This window comes from Cetorhinus maximus, chromosome 16 (assembly GCF_964194155.1).
Source record: "Cetorhinus maximus chromosome 16, sCetMax3.hap1.1, whole genome shotgun sequence".
Classification (NCBI taxonomy): domain Eukaryota; kingdom Metazoa; phylum Chordata; class Chondrichthyes; order Lamniformes; family Cetorhinidae; genus Cetorhinus; species Cetorhinus maximus.
Window position 1 is genome coordinate 79944060 of NC_135894.1, and position 24872 is coordinate 79968931.

General features: G+C 43.2%; 1 protein-coding gene across 1 annotated transcript in view; it reads right to left on the reverse strand.

Moving 5' to 3' along the window:
* Positions 1 to 227: 227 nt before the first annotated feature.
* Positions 228 to 24872, reverse strand: part of hunk (hormonally up-regulated Neu-associated kinase) — a 67548-nt gene continuing 42903 nt past the window's right edge. The window contains exons 7-10 of the mRNA XM_078560182.1: positions 21378 to 21546; positions 16888 to 16968; positions 7176 to 7314; positions 228 to 2037 (exon numbers count right to left, since the gene is read on the reverse strand). Of these exons, the coding sequence (XP_078416308.1) occupies positions 1370 to 2037; positions 7176 to 7314; positions 16888 to 16968; positions 21378 to 21546 (1057 nt within the window). The 3' untranslated portion in view covers positions 228 to 1369. The remainder of the gene's footprint in view (positions 2038 to 7175; positions 7315 to 16887; positions 16969 to 21377; positions 21547 to 24872) is intronic.

The following is a 24872-nucleotide window of genomic DNA, read 5'->3' on the forward strand; positions in this document are numbered from 1 at the left end:
GGTGGGCTCGGACGGGAAGTCGACTGCCGCCCGCGATTGGGACCGGACTGCGATTTCGTGGTGGCGAGCCAATTAAGGCCCGCCCAGTGTGAAATGCAAGCAGCAGTGCTGAGCGCTGCCTGTGCATGTGGGGGAAGGAGGGCACACGTGCCAAGCACACGAATGAACGCTGCATAATCTCCCTGAGCCACGGAGCTGCCTCAGGGAGATGAAGCGCTTTTAAAACATAAAACAAAGAAAATAAAAATGTAATAAAACATGTCCCCCTCATGTGGCTGTGTCACATGAGCAGGGGCAAGTTATTAATTAAATTTTAAAACTTTAATTTTATTATTATTTGCTTTTGGAAACCTCGTCCCGCCCGTGGATGAGCTTTCCAAAAAAATTGCAAAGGCTGTTTGGCCTGCTGGCAGTGAAAATTTTGATTTAATTGATTATTTAATGGCCTTAACAGGCCTCTTAATTGTTGGCAGACCTGCTGCCGACTCCAATGCGCGGCCACTGACCGAACTATTGCGTGACTGCGCGTTGACATCGGCACGCTCGGCCGACGTTAAATGCGCGTCACTTCAACCCTGTGGGCAGGCACACGCCTGCCCACAGAATGAAAATTTCTGTCCTATGTTTTAATGTGTCTTATGTAAATCTGCACACAATTCCTGCAAAAATTGAGATTCCTTGATTTTTCTGCCCTATTTGTTGTTAAGGGGGACATTTAGAAAAAAAGTACGAAATGCAATTTATTTTAAATCACGCATACAGCTTTATATTAAAAATATTTGCAATGATTGTGTTAGCGTTAAATGGTATATACCAGTTTCTCAGTGTGTTTGACATTTAGTTTTGTTAAATCTCTCACTATCCATCTAAAGAATAATTAAAATGCACAACTGCTTGGGAAGAATGCAGACAATGTGGCCTCGGTAACAGAATGCCATGAATATGGGTAAAAACACAACAGAACTGCTTCTCGGGTACAATGTAACCTTCAGCCCTTTGAAGGATAGCTGCCTGATATATCAACCACTGTAGCATGAATTTTTTAAAAAATCACAATCCCCAAATGAAAGTGGTTCAACAAGCAAAGATCCTTTTGGAGTGGATTTTGTAAGGTTATTATACACAGAATAATTGAATTTTGCGCTGTTTTCAATTACATTGACACATGACCAGATTATTAGCTTTGCAACATAAAGATCCAAGTTAGCTTTAGCATTCTAAAATTAGGTTAAATATTGTCTATATATGTTCCTGAGAGGCATTACGAAAAAATTCTATTGAAAAAAAATATAGTAAGCAATTTCACAAACTTGGTGTTTGCCCCTTGAGCTAAATCACATTTAAGTCCAGTTGTGCGTGAGGAGTGAAATCAGTAGCGGGGTTGCAGACTGCCAACAGTACACAGCATCTTGTGTATAATATCTGACGTGGGTAACTCAGGGCCACTTGCTTCTTTAGGCTTGTCCAGCCTTAATTGTATCATTTGATTCCGTTTTCTTAGCATCTGTCCAATGCCCATCATTGGAAACTTGCCCCTGCTTTTAACCAGATAAGGATTGCCCAGTTCATTGGATCTTGTATTACCGGAAACAGACGGAATATGTGATACCATCTGGGCTCCTATAAGGTCTTTCTTTTCTTCATGCATTGGAGGGGTGTGAGCAGGGTGACTCAGAGGTTTCATGGATCTTATGCACTCGTACTGCTGAGTTGAAGCTGCATTCTGTTCAGTTGATGCATAAGAGAAAACTCCTGCAGGTCCTGTGCCCCTATGCTGAGGAACTAGCTCAGTTCGATCTTGCCCAGTGCAAGAAGGATACCCACTGCTCACAATGGGAAAACTATCTTTTGCTCCTTGTTTTGGGCCCACAGTGTCGAGTGGCTGAGAGTCATACTGTCTGACAGGCATAGGGGTCGCAGGGAGAGGGCGATGCATTTCCATATACTCCAAGGAACAAGAGTTGACACACCCATTCTTGCTGTTTGTAGCTTCCCCAGCTGGGATAGATACAGGAAGGCAAGGTTCCAGCATTAGCCCTGTAGACATAAGATTAAAACAGAGTTTCAGATTTCCTGACAACAAGGACACTTTGAAATGATTTATTTCTCTCAGGAACTTTGCAACTCCACAGAACATACAGCAAAAACAAAATCTGTTCTGTAGTGCCAACATCAGCCCTCCATTTCAAAAATATAGGCATGGAAATTAGAATGTTTGATATTATTCGATGAATGTTTACTATCTTTGTATTAAATTCATCCACTGTTTTAAATGAAACATTAGCTAGTTTGTTTAAAATGGCTAAAGCCGACATTAAAAAAGCAGTCAAAAAATTGATATAAGGGGTTAAGGATTTGTATGATAATAATTGCACAAGGTAATTTCCAGGTTATATTTTATGGACATTCTAGAATTATACAGTTGTAAAAGGACTTGCATTTATATAACGCCTTTCATGACATCCCAAAGCGCTTTACAGCCAGTGAAGTACTTTTGAAGTGTAGTCACTGTTGTAACATAGGAAAAGCATTGGCCAATTTACACACAGCAAGCTCCCACAACAGTAATGTGATAATGACCAGATAACCTATCTTTGTGATGTTGATTGAGGGATAAATATTAGCCAGGACACCAGGGGTAACTCCCCTGCTCTTCTTCAAGATAGCGCCATGGGATCTTTTACATTCACATGAGAGGACAGGGTCTTGGTTTAATATCTCATCTGAAAGACAGTATCTCCAGCAGTGAGGCACTCCCCCAGCACTGCACCAGAGTGTAGATATTTGTGCTCATATCTCTGAAGTGGGATTTGAAGTCACAGCCTTCCGACTCAGAGGCTGGAGGGCTACCAAATGAGTCACAACAAACACCTAGCCAGCAGATCAGAAGGCAACTTGCCCACTGAGCCTGTGCTAACGCTTTTGAAGAACAATCCAGTTGGCCCCACTACCCCACTCTTTTCCCTGCTTCTCTATCCATGTGACTGTAAATCCGCATCCCTGGAACTATTCTAGTAAATCTCCTCTGCGTCCCCTCGAAAGCCTTTATGTCCTTCCTAAGGTGTAGTGCCCAGAATTAGACACGATAATCCAGTTGAGGTCAAACTAGTGTTTTATACAGGTTTAACATGACTTCTTGGGTTTTGTACTCTAAGCCTTTTTTCATAAAGCCTAGGATTCCATATACATTGTTAACTGCTATATTAACCTGTGCTGCCACCTTCACAGATTTCTACACCATTGAGCATCCCCAAGTGCCTCTCTTCTTAAAATTGTACTATTTAATATGTATTATCTCTCATCCTTCCTACCAAAATATATCACCTCACGTGTTTTTTGTGTTGAATTTCATGTGGGGGCTGTGTCTGCCCTTTCTACCAGCCTGTCTATGTTCTCTTGACGTCTCTTACTAACTCCTTCACCATTTACTGCAGTTCCAAGTCCAGATTTTATGCTCCCCCACGGAGGGGTGGGGTGAGTGTGAAATTGAAGGGATGGGATTCCCTCCAGGTTCCCGTCTGCCCTGACCACACTGCAAAGCCCACCCTTGCCCCAACTGAGGCCCTTAACAGGCCAATAATTGGCCTCTTATGGGCCGTTTCCCGCCCAGCCTCAACTTTTATGCTGGTGGGAGGATTGAAGTTGCGGGAAGAAGGCCAAAAATCAAGAGTTACATCTCAGGCGGGAAGGGCGCGGTGGGGGGCAAGGGTACCTCTATCAGAAGCTCCCTTCTGAAGTCTGGCACCCCCCTCTCCCCCCTTTAAGGTCTGGTGGCTTCCAGACCTCCCCCAAGACTCCGATTACCCCCATCGCACCATCCTAGGCTTTCCCTACACTCCTTACCGTGGATACCTTGAACTTACCTGGGCCTTATGTGCCCGGACCTAGCCTCAGGCGTCCACCTGATTTCTTCTTCTGCCCACTGCAGCGCTGTCACTGCAGGGATAAAGAGCTGCCGACCAATCAGATTGGCCAGCAGCTCTCGAAAGTGGGACTTGCTCCCAAGTGAGGCGCGGAAGTCCCGCCCGCAGTCATTTAACACTTATTCGAGCAGGTTCCCCGCCAACTATTCAGATAGCGGGAGGCGAGAACCCGCCATTTGTAAAATTCAGGCCTGCGTTTGTATCATGTACAAATTTTAAAACTGTGTTATGTCATCGCAGGTCCACGTCATTAATGTGTATTGAAAACAACAGTCATCCTTGTTTTCAGCTTTGGGGATCTCCACTGTATATCTCTCTCCAGTCTGAAGAACAACCATTTACCATAATTATTTGCTTTCTAGCCCTTAGACATTTTGCATCCGTTCTGCTATTCTCCCTTTCATGGGCTTCATAGCTTCAATTTTGTTAACAAGTCTAACATGTGGCACTTTGTCACACACCTTTTGGAAGCTTCTTTATACAGCATCAACTGCACTGCATTCATCCAGACACTCTGTTACTTCATCAAAAAACTCAATTCACTTAGTCAACATGATTTGCTATTAACAAATCTGCGCTGGTTCCCCTTCATTAGTTCATGTTTGTCCAACTTTTTTACTTGGGTTATTGTTTTCTAAAAGCTTCTGCACCCCTGACATCAAACTGACTGGTCTGTAATTGCCAGGTTTAACCTTCTCTCCATTTCGAACAAGTGTGTAACATCTGTAATCCTCCAGTCCTTTGGCAGCACTCTTGTACCCGAGGAGGGTTGGAAAATTGTGGTCAGCACCTCTGCAATTTCTGCAATAAAAGCAAAACACTGCAGAGGCTGGGAAGCTGAAATTAAAACAGAAAATGCTGGAAAAACTCAACAGGTGTGGCAGCATCTGTGGAGAGAGAAACAGAGTTAACATTTCGAGTCCGTATGACTCTTCTGCAGAGCTCTGAAGATGAGTCATTCAGACTCGAAATGTTAACTCTCTCCACGGATGCTGCCACACCTGCTGAGTTTTTCCAGCATTTTCTGCTTTAATTTCTGAAATTTCTGCCTTTATTTCCCTCAGCAACCTAGGATGCATTCCATCCAGACCAGGTGACTAATCTACTTTATTTCTTGCCAGCATTCAGAGTATCTCCTCTTTATCTATTTCCAGTTGCCAAGCAACTTTGTTTACCATAGCTTTACAAAGTTCTTTTCCTTGAAAAATGCAAAGTACTCATGTATGCTATACTCAGCAATGCATTCTGCCTTCACCAGTAGATCTCCAATTTGACCTTTAATTTCCCCTACCACTCCTCTGACAAATCTTTTACTGTTAATGTACCTATCATCTGCCAATTTATCCTTGTATTCTCTCATTGTTCCTCTTAGGAGCAGAAGTAGACCATATGGCCCATTGAGCCTGCTCCGCCACTCAACATGATCATGGCTGATCTTGGGCTTCAACTCCATTTCCCTGCCCGCTCCCCATATCCCCAAATTCTCTGCGAGACCAAAAATCTGTCTATCCCAGCCTTAAATATATTCAATAATGGAGCATCCACAAGCCTCTGAGGTAGGAGATTCCAAAGATTCACAGCCATTTGAGTGAAGTAATTTCTCCTCATCTCAGTCCTAAATAATTGGCCCCTTATCCTGAGGCTGTGTCCCCATGTTTTAGATCCCCCAATCGGCGGAAATAATCTCTCAGCGGCCACCCCATCAAACCCCTTCAGAATTTGGTACATTTCAATGAGATTGTCTCTCATTCTTCTAAACTCCAGAGAATATAAGCCCAATTTACTCAGCCTTTCACCATAGGACAACCCCTTCATTCCAGGGAACAATCTAGTAAACCTTCATGGTACCACCTCCAATGCAAGTATATCCTTCCTTAAACACGGAGACCAAAACCGCACACAGTACTCCGGGTGTGGTCTAAACCCTGTACAACTGTAGCAAGACTTCTTTGTTCTTGTACTCCAATCCCTATACAATAAAGGCCTAGGCTCTTATATCCCTTTTCACTTGTCCTTCCTACTTTATATATGATTCTGCCCTGTATTAGCTAACTGACATCTGTCATATGCCCCTTTTTGCTGCTTCATCCTACTCTCCAACTCCTTCGTCATCCAGGCTGTTCTGGAATTGGCCCTCCCTTTCTCCTTTATGGCCATGTGCCTAGTTATTCTGAGGAGCTTTTAAAATTATATTAAAAATTTCAATGATTTTCAAGCAAACGCTCCATCTTTGCAAAGGCCAACTTCGAAATAGAGCACAATGACTCAAAATAGAAACTGATTTCTGATGGTGAAATAACTCATAAGATGTAGAATAACTAAGATTTACAGGACACAAGTACAAAGTGATTGCATGCAACTCGGCAGAGTAAGGGAAAGTCAGTCATCAATTCATCACTGCAATTGTTAGGGCAAAAAGTTAGCCTGCTTAGCTGAGAACAAACAAGCAACAAAATGAATAAATTGACAAAACAAAAATTGTGCAAATGCAAGTCTGAAATAAAAACAGAAAATGCTAGAACAGGGCTTCCCAAACAGTGGGTTGGGACCCCCAGTGGGGTCGCAAGGTGAGATTTTACGGCCGTGAGCTCCAGGGCAGTAATGGCTGCTGTGAACCTTGGACTGATTTCTGAGAGCTGCAAGGCCCGTGTCTGTTCATCAATTCTCGCCACGAGGGAGATGGGGGCGTGAAGGAGGGGAGGTAGGATATGAAGAAGGTCACGGGGTGGGTGGGGTTGAAATAGGGGACAATGGGGCATGCTCAACTCCTCACCCCCCCATCGTTCTCCCCCACCCCCAGTCAACAACTGAAGCCTTCCCCCTTGCCCCGCTCAATAACTCTCATAGCCCCCCAAATTTGGGGGTCACACAAAGTCTGTGGCATTAAAATGGGGTCACACTAGGAAAAAGTTTGGGAAGCACCCTGCTAGAACTACACAGCAGGTCTGTTGGCAACTTTGAAGATAGGTTACTGTTTTAGGAACGAAGCCTTTATCAATTTGATTGAAAAATCTACACCAGAAAGATGAAACTGTCTTTTCATTTTGCAGATACTGCAGGACTTGATTTGTATTGTACACTTTCACTCAACAAAAATATCTCAAAAATGCAAGAAGAATGATTAAATAATGTAGCCAAAGTTTAAACATGTTCTGATGAAAGGTCATTAACTGTTTCTCTCTCCACAGATGCTGCCTGACTTGCTAAGTGTTTCCAATGTTTTTTGCTTTTCTACATCTGTAGCAGATTTACCTCTCTCTGGATTGGGAACCTTCCTCTCCTTCAGCACAGTTTTGTTGGGGTTTGAAGGTTTAGTGCCTTTCTCTGTTTTCCTTAAGGACGGTTTCTGGAAATGCTCCACTCCTTTCTCTGGATTCTTGGGCTTTTTTTCCTATGGAGGTGAAAGTTGTAAAAAATATCCCTTAAATAAAAACGGATTTTACAAAGACATTTCTAAAAAACTCATTCATTGGATGTGGGCATCGCTGGCTACCCCAGCATTTATTGCTCATCCCTAATTGTCCTTGAGAAGGTGGTGGTGATTATATATAATTGCCCTTGAGCTGCCTTCTTAAACCGCTGCAGTCCATGTGGTGTAGGTACACCCACAGTGCTGTTAGGAAGGGAGTCCCAGGATTTTGACCCAGCGACAGTGAAGGAACGGCATTCAAGTCAGGACGGTGAGTGGCCTGGAGGGGAACATGCAGGTGGTGGCATTGCCATGTGCCTGTTGCCCTTGTCCTTCTAGGTGGTAGGTGTCGTTGGTTTGGAAGGTGCTGTCTAAGGAGCCTTGGTGAGTTTCTACAGTGCATCTTGTAGATGGTACACGCTGCTGCTAATGTGCGTTGGTGGTGAAGGGAGTGAATGTTTGTGTAAAAGGCACCACCTTCATTTCTCATCGCCAAAGAAGATTTTTAGTTTTTCAAGGGCTCAGAATAGTGAAAATAGCATGAGTTTCTAAAGATCACAACAGATTTTCTTTTGTTCAGTACTCTGCGGAAGTTTAGTGATATAAGTCAAGAATGTGATGGAATTCTCTCCACTTGCCCGGATGAGTGCAGCTCCAACAATATTCAAGAAGCTTGACACCATCCAGGACAAAACAGCCTGCTTGATTGGTACCCCCATCCACCACCTTCAACATTCACTTTTCCACCACTGACCCACAGTAGCAGCAGTGTGTACCATCCACAAGATGCACTGCAGCAACTCAACAAGGCTCCTTCGACAGCACCTTTCAAATCTGGGACCTTCACCGCCTAGAAGGACAAGGGCAGCAGACGACTAGGAACACCATGACCTGCAAGTTCCCCTCCAAGTCACACACCATCCTGATTTGGAACTCTATCGCCATTCCTACACTGTTGCTAGGTTAAAATCCTAGAACTCCCTCCCTAACAGCACTGTGGGTGTGCCTACACCACAGGGACTGCAGCGGTTCAAGAAGGCAGCTCACCACCGCCTTCTCAAGGGCAATTAGAGATGGGCAATAAATGCTGGCCTAGCCAGCGAAGCCCACATCCTGTGAAAGAATAAGAAAGCATCAATTTGGGATGTAACAACATGGCAGCCATGCTTATACTTCACTGGCATTGCTTCTTCCTCGAGGTATTCCTGAATTTTATAATTGCGAAGGAATCCCTAAAATTTCCCTGGGGATCCATAAAAGAAGTAGCAGAGAAACAGAAAAAAAAAGCAACACAAGGAACACAAATGTGATTATTCTAGTATAACATTTGATTTTTTAAAAATCATGAATACAATTAAAATTAAATAAAGTATGGAAGTGATTTTATTTAATAATTGCACGGTTGTATAGAGGAAAATATATAGAAAAGTGAGAACACAAGTTAAAGGAATGTAATGTATAGGATGATCCAATTATGGTGCATAGATGATGGAGTGGAGGCAACAGTCTGTGCCATGTACAACATCAGAGAGGGATCAAAGCGGGGAGAAGGGTAGACGGTCCGGAGGTTGGATTTTACATGCCTCACCAGACGTCTTTTTGGCAAGGGTGGGGGTTCACGTAAAATAGGTCGCATGGCTAGCCCACCACCTTCCTGCCCATCCCCAAGCTGACCCTGATAATATGCTTACCAGAAGTAAATAGATAATGAATGATCTATTAGCAATGTTAGCAAGCCTATTGACCTGGATAATATGCTGCCCATGCCATAACATGACTGGTGTGGGCAGGCGGATGGGAGCGGGCAGGCTGTTTTTTGTGGCCTAATGAGAAAAGGCAGGAAGGAAGGGGTCCCCAAGATGTCACTCACCCTCTTTCCGTCTACCCTCCAGAACTTGGCACCCCACCCCCTGCTTTATAATCCCTGGGCTCCAAGATCCCTCCCTGCCCTAAAACCCCAGGGGCAGAATTTTCTGCCTGCCGGGCGGGCGGGCCCGACCCAATCTCCGGTGGGCGGGGAGCCGATCCCCGCCGGAGAAGCAGGCCCTGCCGCCATTTTGCGTGGGCGGGTCAATTAAGGCCCGCCCAGCGTGACGTCCAGCGGGAAGCGCTATGCGCTTAATGTGCGGGCGGGGGGGGATTCCCCAAAAGCAAGAGTGCGTTCATTCGCGCATGCGCATGAAAGAGCGCACATCTCCCTGAGGCTAAGTGCTGCCTCAGGGAGATCGCTGACAGTTTTAAAAACGTTAACAATAGAAAAGAAAAAATCCTTAACATGTCCTCCTCATGTGACAATGTCACATGAGATGGGACATGTTCATAAATTACACTAAAACTTTATTAAACCTTTAAAATCCCTGCATGAAACCTCATCCCGCCGGCGAATGGGGTTTCATGTTTTTTCTATTCCCCGCCGGGGCTCCTGGCCTGCCCGCCAGCCTTAAGGATGGACGGGCAGGTCCTTTAATTGTTTCAATGATCCTGTCAATGGCCTCAATTGGCCATTGACAGGTCGGCGGGCCCGCAGCTGATTTGGCTGTGACCCCGCCTTCCTGAAAATTTAAATGGGGCGGGATGATGTCGGGGTCACCCCCGATGTCATCCGGCGTCATTTTATGCGTCGGCGAGCGGGCCCCGCCCCCTGCTCACTGACGGCAAAATTCAGCCCCAGGTCTGGAGGATTCCTCCCACTGAGGGGCGTAAGTCCCACTCTCAACCACGTCAGTCCGTTATGGCCAAGGTGCAGGGTTCTTCTGGGCATGTCGGTCCCTGGCCAACTTTCTCTCCAGGGTGGGAGGGGGGTTCTACTAAATTATACATGGCAGGCGCCATAAAGACCATCTCACAAATCTTATGGGTGATCTGAATGCCTGGATGGTCCCAGTTCCACCCACACAGTTCTTCCAAGCAAAATTCCAGTTTCAGCCTTCAACGATTTAGTCAATTCCACACAGGCAGCAGCTTCCCCGTAAACAGGGTTCCACCCATGCAATATTCCCTATATGGCGCACTTCTTCTCAGAACCCTTTCCTCTCTTCAACTCCCATCAGTCACGGTAGAGTGGATCTATCAACAAGCATCTCTCCAGCTCTTCTGCTCCTCTTATGTCTGTGCCACACACAGCCTTTTAACTTCCTTCCTAGTGGTACTGCTTCCAGGTCAAGTGTCGCCAGGTCACAAGCACTAGTATTTTTCTTATTATCCAAAATTTGCAAGTGATCCCCTTACAAGTGTGCAAACTCTTAAAAGTCCTTTTCAAAAATTTTTTAAAGCACTTACAGATTCCCCAAATTTTCCTTACTGTTACTGCTTCTGTCAAAGAGTTGTCACACTAGACTTGACTATCCTAATGCACTCCTGGCTAACCTCCCACATTCTACCCTCAATAAACTTGAGTCATCCAAAACTCTGTATACCCACACCAAGTCCCGTTCACCTGTCACCCCTGTGCTCTCTAACTTACATTGACTCCCGGTCAAGCAATGCCTTGATTTTAAAATGCCCATCCTTCAAATTCCTCCATAGCCTTGTACCTCCCTATATCTGTAATCTCCTGGGGCCCCAAAGCCCTCTGAAATATCTGCGATCCTAACTCTGGCATCCTGACTGCCCCCAAATTTAATTGCTCCACCACTGACGACTGTGCCTTCAGCTGCCTAAGCTCTGAAAAGCCTCCCAAAACCTCTGCACCTCACCACCTCGCTTTCTTCTTTTAAAATGCTCCAAAAAACCTGCCCCTTTGACCAAGCTTTTGGTCATCTGCCCTAATATCTCCTCAGTGTCATATTTTGTTTTGTATTACTCCCGTGAATGTTTTATTATGTTAAAGGCATTACATAAATACGAGTTGTTGTTTTGGACGAGTGTTATTCCTGACTAGTTCTTTCTGGTTATTGCCACTTGTTCCAAGAATTCCACACACTGTGACAACAGACTGGAAAAAGCAAACTGATTCAGAAGATTTGGTGGCATGTCTGTAACTTTACAATTAACCTGTGTCTTTATCACAAAAACAAACAGAGAGGGAGGCACCCACCTGAAACAACTGAGAGTGTGACTGTAATAGTAACATTATGCAGGACAATGCCATTTAATCCCTCATTCATAGAATCAGAGAATAATATAGTATGGAAAGTGGCCATTCAGCCCATTGTACCTGTGTTGGCTCTTTAAATAGAGCTATCCAAGTAGTCCCATTCCCCTGCCCTGTTCTCATAGTCCTGCCAATATTTGCCTTTCAAGTATTTATCCAGCTCCTTTTAGAAATTTAATATGAATTTTCTTCCACTACCCTTTCAGGCAGTACAACTCACTGCGTTAAAATGCCTGTGGTTCCTTTACCAGTTACCTTGATTCACGCTCTTTATGGCAACCTAAACTGGAGGTGTAAGGTTGCCACTCGCTGAGCTGTATACTGAAGTAAATTTAAAGAGCTCAATAAAAAGATTCAGTAAGCAGCTTTCAGCAGATTCTGATTATTCTTTCCGCCAACAATTAGATTTTGTGCTGAAGCCCTACATTCTCATTATTGCCACATTGCTGTTCCTAACGGGAATGCCCCTATACCTGAGGTGTCTGGAGAAGGAAAATGAGGACCAACAGACGAATACCACACAGGTCAGGCTGTACCTGTGGCATTTTGTGCTCACCCACGAGTACCATTATCTATGGACAGAAAAGTGCACATATTTTGGTTTGATTTTGTTTTGTCAGAAGAATAGTGAGTAGGTTGCCATTCCCAAGGGAGGCTGTAATAACAGAGCCAATGGCCCAATTTTCCGGTCCTGCCCACGGAGGGACCCATTGCTGGAAAATTCGGAAAGGCAGCCAAACAAACATCCATTGACCTTGGGCATGAATTTCACTAGAAAGTCCCAGCCATGATATATGAAGGCCTGATTAGCCTTAATATGGATTGGGTCTTCAAAAGTACTCTAATCACAATATTTTGTGCTGCAATTAGTGCAGCATGAACTAAAGCATTCTATGATAATCAACAGCCTACATAGCCTGATTGGCCACGCCTACCACCAAGCATATCTGCAGTTAAGTAAGTAATTACATCCCCTTCAGGGAAAGCACAGGGGGTTGGTGAGGGGTTGGGTGATGGGGGTTGGCCTTCCCAGCCCAAGGCCCCCTTATCCCTTATTGCTTTAAAAATCTTTGTCCCTGGGCTGCCGCTAGGAAGCTGCCACCATTTAACTCATGTGGCGAAAGGGGGGAGGGGGCAATCCATCATTGGCAAAGTGACAACAGCACATTAAAATGACCCTTAATAGAGTCTTTACATATGTAAATTAGCTGCTGGGTTGGCAGACTGCCCAATTCCAATCCCAATCCCGTCTGTAAAATTCCCTGACAGCAGGGCGTGGTCGAGGAGCCAATCCGATCCAGCTACCCGAGATTTTACTGGCCCCCGTAACGTCCCTCCCCACTTCCGGGAGGCCAGTAAAATTCAGCTCAACAGTGGTCATCTAAATTCACAGACCCTGGATCGGAGAGCCAGATGCAGAGCTCTGCCATCTTCTCCAAAGACTGCTACACCCAACAAGCAGCAATGGGCTGGCATTAATAACATCAATACTCACCCATAGCCAGCAGTCTGCCTCCACCTCCTTCCAGGCTTGCTGCATTGCTGAATTCTGGGGAAAATGTCCCAGAATTGCAAGAAGGGCGACACCATCCCAACTTCAACAGCCATCAAACAGGGAATTGTGCATTGTGATACTTTGTTATGTCTGGTCGTAGGAGTGTGGATAGCGAGAGATCAACGTGAACTGCTGGGGGCTAACACCAGCATAAAGCGAAGGAGCACAAACTTGAAATGGATTGTAGGCTGGGAGGGTGGGGGGGAACGTTCTCCTATTGAGGTTTTTACAGAGTGACAATCACAGCTCTCTAACTTCCATGGTTCTTGATATAAGCCAACATCTTCATCAAAAATAAAAAATGCTGGAAAAACTTAGCAGGTCTGACAGCATCTGTGGAGAGAAAGACAGAGTTAACGTTTCGAGTCCGTATGACTCTTCTTCAGAGCCATCTCTCCAGAGTCATACGGACTCAAAACATTAACTCTGTCTTTCTCTCCACAGATGCTGTCAGACCTGCTGAGTTTTTCCAGCATTTTTTGTTTTTGTTTCAGATTTCCAGCATCTGCAGTATTTTGCCAACATCTTGCTGTTGTTCACAAATCTTTTACCTGTTATGCTTAGTAAGCTGTTGGTGCATCTCCTCTTTTGTCTCCCCCTTGCTCTCTGCTCCCCTCAATGTTACCAGTAACTACCAGGTGTTCTAGTTTATCTCTCCTAAGTACATGTCCAAAGAATTGTAGTTGTCTATCGTTGACTATCTGCAAAAGTTCTTGTGTGCTTGTCTTCCTCAAAGCTTTCTCGTTAGTTGTGTATGTTGTACAACTAACCTTCATCATATGCTTCATAATCTCTGTCGCCTTTTGATTTATCTTCCATTTCATATCTTCTTATATTCCAACTTTCGCATCCATATAGTAATGTTGGCCAGATGTAGCATTTTAGTAATTTTAGGGAGACAAGTACTGTGATGAATTGAGAGTGGGAGATGAGAGAGGAGACTACGATTATAAATTGGGAGGGCTAGAGGAGAGAGATTTAGTGAAGGGAAGGGAGTTGGATGGGGTGCAGTGTCTCTGTGAACTCAGGTCAGAGGAGTAGAACGCCTCTCTGAGCTGGACATTAATGTGTTAATGAATACTGTTTATTTTTGGGGAAATGTTGGTTTGGCTCTCCACTGAAAGTCCAAATATAGTTTTGTTAGTTCTTTCTTTTAAGATCAACAATCTATCAATCGTAAAGTACAAAATTAACCAGAAGGCATAATTTTGAATGCAAAATTCAATACTTTCCACAGGAGCATGTCCCTTTCACCATCTTCATTCAAGCCTTCATTTAATTTATTTTGTTCTTCTCCTGTACAGCTGAAGGAATGTTGGACACACCCAGTGTTAAGTTACAAACCCATCTATCTACTTGTTTTGAAATGTCATGTAGGCTTGTAATCAGGGCCATTCTTGATTTGTCAGCTTTTAGGGGCCTCTGTCAGTTATCCTTTAAAAGCTGTTGGTCTGCTTGTACTAGTTATCTAGATTAGCATATGTGTTAGCAATTATATCAGCCTCAACACTCCCAGTTGTGTCTGATTGTACTATGGGTCTGGCTGTTGGGAAAAGCCTGGTTTACTTTCTGTGGCTCCAGACAATCCAGCTGGAGAGATGAAACAGTTCCTTCATCAGGAGGTTTGTCTCAAAAAATTGAAGATGGGATTTAAAGCACAGGAACTTGAAGCTAAAGTACAGCTGCTCTTTACAGGAATCCCGTAAATGTTTGAGATGACTAGGCAAAAGAAAGAGTTGACTCTTTAGGCCAAATGCTTAAAAACAGAAATTATCCAGACTAAAGGGTGTGTGGCAGCTGCAATCGTTTGTCGAACCGCTTCAGGCAAACTTAATGGTGACTGGACAAAGGGGTCAGTCTACTCAGTGAAGCAAGTAAAAGACAGCTTTCTCTAAGTGCCCAGAGCTCTATGTAAGTTGATAGAGGGCACAGTTATCTTCTCAACAGATGGAGCAATCAGTACTGCAAAACAATAAGGGTTGAATTGTTTCCAAAAACAACGAATACCCATTAATGATGTGATATGCAACACTCCTTTTCAAAAAAAAAATCTTGTAAGGTCGTTAGCCCTTTTGGCTGCATCCTCCATGCATTAATATCCTGAAAATTGCAGCTATACATTGCCCGTTGCAAATCTGGTTGATGCCTCCACAATGGGCAACCTAGGTGCCAACTGTTGCAGGACACAACTTGCTTTGCCAACCATCCAGGGCCGTCCAGGAATCTCTAAGAATTAAAGGTTACTCTCCAGGACAGCACTGTGAGCAACTCAGGAGAAAAATCAAAAGAGCATCAAAAAAAAAGTGGTTTTCCTTTTCTTGGTTCTAAAAATATTGGAGGTGGGAAAAAGATTATTTGACAGACAGTCAAGGATTATCCAGTCAGGTAAGGGTGAGTCTGTTCAATTCTCAATTGGCGTGGGAAAGCGGTCTGCTGCAATAATGGACATCTTGGTTGACCAAGGGCGAGATATGGGAGCGGACTGGTTAGAGGTCATGTGGTGAAACTGCCAGCAGATTTACCAACCCTCACAATAGCCTATCTGTAAAATATTAATCAGAGTCTTGTGATGTATACAGGGTCCTGATGCAATCTTGAGATCCCAATGGTCAGAGCTCAACATTGGGCAAGCTCAGTTCATTGCTACCAGGTTCTCGAGCAGCTCATAAAACATGTCTGAAAAATTAAGCAACAAAAAGAAAACAATTGTGGCAGAACTGTTGGGAAACAAGTGCATTTTGAACACTTGTGTTCTGAAAAATGCAAGAGTCCTAGACATGGACAAAGCTTCAATGAAATCAAACCTCTAAGTCAGGTTGGAGAGTTGTACACTAGTTCTTATCAGATCTGGTTTAGTTGGAAAACCCATTCACCAAGGCACCTAGCGGGCCATAGTCATACTCATAACATGAAGAAGTGGTGACTGCTTACAACAAAACCACTTATGCTAAATCTCCACCTGTACCAGACATACTAGGTTAACTCAAATGCAGTGCACTGCAGCATTCTGTACATACTGCAAATGCTCAACAACTGTCAATGATCAAACTAGTTTATTAGAGCAGTAATACTCTATTTCATCTAGTTTTTACATTAAATATCGTGTACGTGGGTGCAGTGTTCTGACTGATCCATCCTATTCTAATCTATAATTTTTATTGTTATTTGCCTCTTACTATTACTTTTCTTATATCTTTCACTATCACTTTATTTATTTTTCATGTTGTAATGTCATTTTTTTACATTATCCGCCCTTTAAAAATGACTACATGACATTACTATTTCCTCATCACACTGGTCAGACCCTTCCTCAAAATGGGCAATATAAATCAAAATCTGCAAAAAGTATGTAAAACAGATTTTCTTTTTACTGACTTGATCATAAAAGTGGTTTGGTCATTAATGTGTCTCTAGGGGAAAATCGTTTCACATTTGATCGAATTGTAGTTGTTATCTATGCCTCATTTGTAGTATTGATTTGCCTCAGGTGGCACCCCAAATCAGTCGGTCCTGGATACGAAGACCACCTTTTGCTTTGATTCCACGCGGGTTGAGTGTTTTCCATTGTTGTCAGTGCTCTGAATCTGCCCTGTAGCATTTCAGAGCACTGGCAGCCTCAACAGATACAGACCCACTTCAAATAGAAGAGGTTTTCCAATATAAATGAAGCATCAAGCTTCCCAAAACTGAATGTAATTGTATAAGGAATTCCCAACTTAATGATGTTCAGGTAATAGGTTAATTTAAATAGAAATAGAATTAGATGTTTGTTGTTCAGAGTGGATTAGCCCAGAATGGCACCTTTAGTCAGAAACAATGGTCTCAGAGATATAACAGTAGTTATAGACTATAAATACCTGTACAAATAAACACCGGCGGAGAATATATAAATCTGTAGTCACTGTACCTCCTGTATTTCCTTGAGTCTGTATTTATCAGGCTGATGCAGTAGATTCTTGTAGCAAATACCATTTGCAAAGTCTCGTTTCTATAATAGAGGAAAAATAGAGTTAACATAAAAGATTGGGAGAAGGTTTCCTCCATTTGTTTGGCATAATGAAATGGTCAAATAGTGAACATGTTTATAAAAATACACCAACACTTTTTTAACATGCAGAAGAAATCTTTCTCCACTATCTGTTTACTTAAAAATTTACATTACAGAGGTAATCTTCTTGGATCTGTGACAGGATGTACTAATCGCCTGGGCCCGGACCCAGGAAAATACATTCGAATGAATGACTGTGAATAATTTTTGCATTGAATATTGTTTTCACAGGGATTTTTGTATTAAAGCATTTGCTGTGTTTAAGATCGACATAGTAATTAGGTGCCATTAAATCGTGAACATCACTCTCAGTCTCCTGTTTAAAAAAGGTTGCAAAGAGTTTGGAATGATTTCAAAGGTTTCCTTTATTCTGTCCTTCTGTTGTATTTTGGTTTTAACAGTAACTGCTGAGGGTAGAGTCATTGAGCTCAGTGAGTAGGGATGCAATTATTGACACAGAACACCTCTGCAATTTTAGAGCTTCAACAGTGTGTGTGTGTTAAGTCAACTTCTGACCTAAGTGTGTCAGTACATCCATCCAACAATTCCCTCAAAGATCTGCTCAATGCTTGCTGATTGAACACAGATTTAGATAGAATAATACCACAGTCACATGGTCACTAGCATTTTACCATTCCGAGATGCTCACTAAAAATAATATCAAAGTATAATGTATTGCAAAACCTTATTATGAGGAAAAACATGACTATAAAAAGGCCAGTCAGAATCAGTCTGAAGACAGACTGAACATATTGATATTAATAATTGGAGGTTGAAAAGTACGAACAAGATTCAACAGATGACTTCATTGCAGTATGCCTGCATGAGTCAGCAAACAAAACATAAACAGGACTCCACAGAGAAGCTGTCAAATTGTCATCATCTTAACATAAATTTAACTGACGGGGAAGAAGATAAAGATCACATGGCGAGTGGTACAATATTGAACCCCAGAGTTTCCCCTTTTGTTGAGTGAATTTGAAGAATACTCAAATAGAAATGTCACACACTAGAATGACTCTCTGAGTAAATACAAAGTATAGGATTCTCTATCTCTCAACCAACATGGGTAAAACACAATGGCTGGGATTTTCGGGTCCCGCCCACCACGGGACCAGAAAAATCTTGCCCGACGTCAATGGACCTTTGGCTGGTTCGTCAAATTTTCTGACCTGTCTGCGACGATCCCGCCACAGGCGGGACTGGCAAATCCAGGCCAATATCTGGTAATTATCACACTGCTATTTCTGGGACATTGCTGTGCACAATTTGGCTGCCATGTTTCCTACATTACAACAGTGGCTACCCTTGAGAAGTACTTCACTGGCTGCAAAGTGCTTGGACACAAACTGAGGTCATGATAGGTGCTGTGCAAAATGCAAGTTTTTCTTTTGATTTTCACATGAGTCTAGACAGTGAGTATTGCTGAAGCATTATGCCTCAATCTTATCGAACCAGCAGCCGACCACTTGCACTTCCAGTAGGGGTCACTAGATTACTGACGAGCAGAAATCCTGGTTGATTTTCCCTTCATCAACAAAACGTCCATTCACTTGGGTGGGAATTTCCGGTCCCACAGTGGACAGGTCTGGAAAATCCTGCCCATGCTTATTGCCCGCCATTGGCACGTGTTGGAAGGGTTACCAGGTTGATCGTCAATCTGTTTGACTGCATTATGAACACACCTTCCATGGTCAGCAAGTACTGGGGTGGAACTCATACGAACATACAAAATAGGAGCAGAAGGAGGCCATTCGGCCCCTCGAGCCTGCTCTGCCATTCAATAAGGTCATGGCTGATCTGTTTGTATTTCGAGTTCCACATTCCCACCTACCCCTGATAACCTTTGATTCCCTTGCCTAACAAGAATTTATACCCTGGTCCACTCCTCCCTCACCCCCTACTCCTCAACCCCAACCTATGGCACCTCCCCATGCCCACGCAGAAGATGCAACACCTGCCCCTTCACTTCCTCTCTCCTCACCGTCCAAGGGCCCAAACACTCCTTTCAAGTGAAGCAGCATTTCACTTGCATTTCCCTTAACTTAGTCTACTGCATTCGTTGCTCCCAATGCGGTCTCCTCTACATTGGAGAGACCAAACGCAAACTGGGCGACCGTTTTGCAGAACACCTGCGGTCTGTCCGCAAGAAAGACCCAAACCCCCCTGTCGCTTGCCATTTTAACACTCCACCCTGTTCTCTTGCCCACATGTCTGTCCTTGGCTTGCTGCATTGTTCCAGTGAAGCCCAACGCAAACTGGAGGAACAGCACCTCATCTTCCGACTAGGCACTTTACAGCCTTCCGGGCTGAATATTGAATTCAACAACTTTAGATCTTAAACTCCCCCTCCCCCCATCCCCACCCCGTTTCTTCCCCCTCCCTTTTTTTTCCAATAATTTATATAGATTCTTCTTTTCCCACCTATTTCCATTATTTTTAAATCTATACCTGTAATGCCCTGTCAGTCTTTCCACCCCACCCCCACTAGAGCTGTACCTTGAGTATCCTGCCATCCATTCTTAATTAGCACTTTTCTTAGATAATATCACCAGCTTCAACACCTCTTTGATCCTTTTGTCTGTGACATCTTTTGATTATCTGCTCATATCACTGCTTGCTTGTCCCCACAACCACCCCACCCTCAACTTCTCTCTCCCCCCGCCCCCCACCTTAGACCAGCTTATATTTCACCTCTCTCCTAACTATACTTCAGTTCTGCCGAAGGGTCATGAGGACTCGAAACGTCAACTGTTTTCTTCTCCACCGATGCTGCCAGACCTGCTGAGTTTTTCCAGGTAATTCTGTTTTTGTTAAGAATTTATCCACCTCCGCCTTAAAAATATTCAATGACCCCGCCTCCACCATCTTCTGAGGCAGAGTTCCAAAGTTGCACACCCTCTGAGAGAAAGAATTTCTACTCATCTCTGTCCTATAAGGGTGACCACTAATTTTAAAACAGTGCCCCCTAGTTCTGGACACACCCACAACAGGAAACATCCTTTCAATGTCCACCTTGTCAAGACCATTCAGGGTCTTATATACTTCAATCACGTCACCCCTCACTCTTCTAAACTCCAATGGAAACAAGCCCAGCCTGTCCAATTTACCCTCATAAGACAATCTGCTCATTCCAGGTATTATTCTAGTAAACCTCCTCTGAACTGCCTCCAATGCATTTACACCCTTCCTTAAATAAGGAGACCAAAACTGCACACAATATTCAAGATGTGGTCTCACCAATGCCCTGTATAACTGAAGCATAAATCTTTACTTTTATATTCAATTCCTCTCGTAATAAAGGATAGCATTCCATTAGCTTTCTTGATTACATGCTGCACCTGTATACTAACCTTTTGTAACTCATGCATGAGGACACCTAGATCCCTCTGCACCTTGGAATTCTGAAGTTGTTCTCCGTTTAAATAATACTCTGCTTTTTTATTCATCCTGTCAAAGCGAATAACTTCACATTTCCCCAGGTTCTACTCCATTTGCCAGATCTTTGCCCACTCACTCAACTTTTCTATATCAGTCTGCAACCTCCTCATGCCTTCTTAACAACATACTTTCCTACCTATCTTTGTGTCATCTGCAAATTTAGCTACCATTCCTTCTCTCCCTTCATCTAAGTTATTGATGTAAATTGTAAAATGTTGAGGCCCCAGCACAGACACCTGCTGGACTCCACTCGTCATCTCCTGCCAATAAGACAAAGACCCCCTTTATGTATACTCTCTGCTTTCTGCCAGCCAGCCAATCTTCTACCCATGCTAATATGTTACCCCCGACACTGTGAGCTTTTATTTTTTGCAATAACCTTTGATGTGGCACCTTATCAAATGTTTTCTGGAAATCCAAGTACAGTCCATCTACAGGCTCCCCTCTATCTACCACACACGTTACTCCTTCAAAGAACTCTAATAAATTGGTTAAACATGATTTCCCTTTCATGAAACCATGCTGATTCTGAGCTACTGGCTCAGAGATACATGGTGGGATTTTCCGCACCCTCCCGCTGCCGTGATCTTCCGGTCCTGCTGCAAGTCAATGGACTTCTGGCTGGGCCACAGCCTCGCCCAGGCGGGTCCTGCCCGCGACGGGGCTGGAAAATCCTGGCCAGAGACACTACCCACCGCAGTGTCGAGACTAAATGCAATGCCCCATCTGAGATTGACTGAGGGTTCACAACATGGAATGGGAATGAAGAGTGGGACCTTTGTGGTCTCCATGGTTGTCTTGACTGGCTACACTAGCGCTTGCACTAAAATAGGTATTTTCTCGCCAGTATATATTTCTTACCTCAGATATTCTTTCTAAAAAATATCACTGCTCAGATTATTGCTTACCTGAATACTTTTAAAATACTGATCCAATTTCCTGTTTAGCAGAAAGTAAATGCAAAGGGTGTGGGAGGCTCGGTTTGATAGTACGGTGTTTACCACCTCAGTATGTTTATATCCCAGCTTCTCAGTCATGTGGAGCAGCACACTCTGATTCAAGTCCTCTGGACGAAGCCTAGATAAGTAGAGATCATCGGGTGGTTACCAACTACTGTCGATACATATCAGAAGAGGAGAGTAAACATATTTTAGAACTAATTGCTGAATTATTTTGATTAACAATGTATGATCCACAGCAATGGTAAACAATGGTCAAAATTTAAATAGACATCAATAGTTAAGAATGAACCATTATCACAGATTCCTACATGATAATGTAAACAGCAAGCTGTGCCAACAATGTGTTCCCATGCTAGCTAATTGTCATGGAATTGTATGGTCTGCTCATTACAGTAGAAGATCAGAGTCTAATTTTTAGATTATGATTCTGAACTCAAATGTTTGTGACTCTCTGAATGCAATTCCAGATTTAAATGATTTTACTTCTTGAACTTTGTAGTTTCAACTTTTTTTTTAGTTTCGTAAAGCGGATCTCCCATGGCATTGCTCACATATCACAGTTATGATATGTAACTGATCACCTGGTCTGTTCCCTTAAGACCACTGCTGTATAAATAGGCAAATTCAGGAACTGTAGCTACTTATAAATTACTGAGCTCAGAGGGAAGTTGTAATTCTAGATAACATACTGTTTTTCTTTTTTTTTGAAAATTGTTTTGCATCTACAACAAAATGTGTTGGACTTATGGCAACAAAATTTATCAGGCAAATTCTACAAGACAACATTCGCAACAGGAGGACTGATCAGAGAGTTAGGTACAAAAAAATTAAGAGCCACAAATTGAGCTTGCTGGCTGCTATATTCAATTGTCAAATTTGCCCTCCCACTAGCAAGGCTGGATGTTGGAAGTGCTAACTTGTAAATGTACACACATAGGAGTTGATCTCCAATGGCATTGTGCACAAGGTGTGAAGTCCCAGTGTGATCTTCAGGTGTAGTGTGGTCTCAAGTTGGAAGATAATTGAACTATGCTGTGCCCATTTTAACATCATATGTTCTGTTATTAATTTTATATAATGCTTTGATTTAATTTTATTATATAGTGTGAAATACCACACAGTGCAATTTGTCAAGTGTAGCAGGAAGGGCATAAATACTTTGAAGAGAGTACAGAAGACATTTGCTGTGATTACAATTATCTGAAGAGACTGGAGAAACTGGAGTTATTCTCTTTATAGCAGAGATGGCTAAGAGGAGGTTTGATAGAGGTGCTCAATATCATGAAGGGTTTAGATAGAATAATGAAGAAAAGCTGTTTCCAATGACTGAGGACTCTATAACCAGAGGGCACAGATCTAAGGTGATTAGCAAAAGAACAAGAGGTGATATGAAGAAAAACGTTTTTTACACAATGAGTGATTTTTTTTTATTATTCATTTACAGGATGTGGGCGTCACTGTCTAGGCCAGCATTTATTGTCCATCCTAATTGTCCTTGAGCTGCCTTCTTGAATTGCTGAAGTCCATGTGGTGTAGGTGCACCCACAATGCTGTTGGGAAGGGAGTTCCAGGATTTTGACCCAGTGACAGTGAAGGAATGGCAATATATTTCCAAGTCAGGATGATGAATGACTTGGAGGGGAACTTCCAGGTGGTGGTGCTCCCATGTGCCGGTGGCCCTTGTCCTTCTAGGTGGTAGTGGTCATGGGTTCGAAAGATGCTGTCTAAGGAGCCTTGGTGAATTCCTGCAGTGCATCTTGTAGATGGTACACACTGCTGCTACTGTGCGTCGGTGGTGGAGGGAGTGAATGTTTGACAATGTGGTGCCAATCAAGCGGGCTGCTTTGTCCTGGACGGTGTCAAGCTTCTTGAGTGTTGTGGGAGCTGCACTCATCCAGGCAAGTGGAAAGTATTCCATCACACTCCTGACTTGTGCCTTGCAGATGGTGGACAGGCTTTGGGGAGTCGGGAGGTGAGCTACTCGTCACAGAATTCCTAGCCTTTGACCTGTTCTTGTAGCCACTGTATTTATATGGCTAGTCCGGTTCAGTTTCTGGTCAATGGTAACCCCCAGGATGTTGATAGTGGGGATTAGGATTTGGAATGCACTACCTGATAAGGTGGTGTAGGCAGGTTCAATAGTAGATTTCATAATGGAATTGGTTAAATACTTGAAGAAGAGAAAACTTTCGGATTTAGGGAAAGAGCAGGGGAGAGAAACTAACTGGATTGCTCTTCAAACGAGCCGGTTTAGGCTTGATGGGCCGAAAGGTCTCCTTTTGTGTTGTGCTAATCTATGATTCCAGGTGCTTCGAGAGAAGGGCCTGGATTTTTGCTGAGAGGGGCTGGGAGCACTTTAGAAATGGCGGGAGGGACTTGCTTCTAGGATTCCTGTCCCCATGGGGAGTTTTAGGGCAATTTTCACTGGTGCGGCTTAAGGATGCAGATAGCCCTCCTGCACGCAGAACTCCTGCCCTTACTGGCTCCATTGCAGGTGTGGGCAGTTTAAAACATCACAATACTGCAACCCCTTCCACTTTAGTGGAGTTGGGCCTCTTCTGTTAGAATACATGGTTCACAGTAGCTCAAAGGAACCATGAACATGAGGGTCCCCAGTCACCTGCTCCTGGAATTCTTTTGTTGACAGGCTTTGTAATACAAAAATAAACTGTTCTTTCAGTTTGCTGTATTGTAAAGTGGATGTGTTTTTACTGCAGTGATTGATTACAGGGCTCTGACCTGCAATGGTAAGTTGACCAGTGCATTCACGAGGGTTGTGTAAGTGTTGAGTTGTATTAGAGTATTTTTCCCATCAGGGAAGTGCTATTATACATTCAAAACTGAAGAAAATGTGGCTTGGGAACTCTTTCTGTTATGTGCTTGAGTAATTTAAAACTTCAGACCTTTATCATTTAAAAAAGACTGCAGCTTTCACCAGAGTAAAAAAAAACAAGACACTTACTGCTGGAGTGCATTGATTGACAGGGTATTTGGATTGTTTAGAGAATTTTTTTTTACAATTTCAATAGGCTTCATTGTTTGTGAGCTGCAATGCTTTGTTATTATAGCTGGCCCCATTATGAATGCCTGGCTGAGTTTCAAAAAAACTCCAGAATGAACCGCTTATCTGAGCGGTGAGATGTGATCACATTTTAACTCATAATTTTAAGAAGTTATTGTTTGATAATGTTTGATGCAGTTAGTGAAATAAATGTTTATTTCTTTTTACACTTTAAGGATTTTTTTAAAATGGGTTTAATGAATGTGAGTTTTTTTCAGTATGTTTGGCTGAGAGCTCGATTGGGCTGTTAGAAGTTTTTTTTTCATCTCCATTTCAAAGACATAGCACCTAGGTCTGCCCATAGTGGCTACTGAGTGATTGGCTATGGAAGATACAGGGTAAGCATGGAGAGGGCAAGGGGATAAACACGGGGGAGGGGC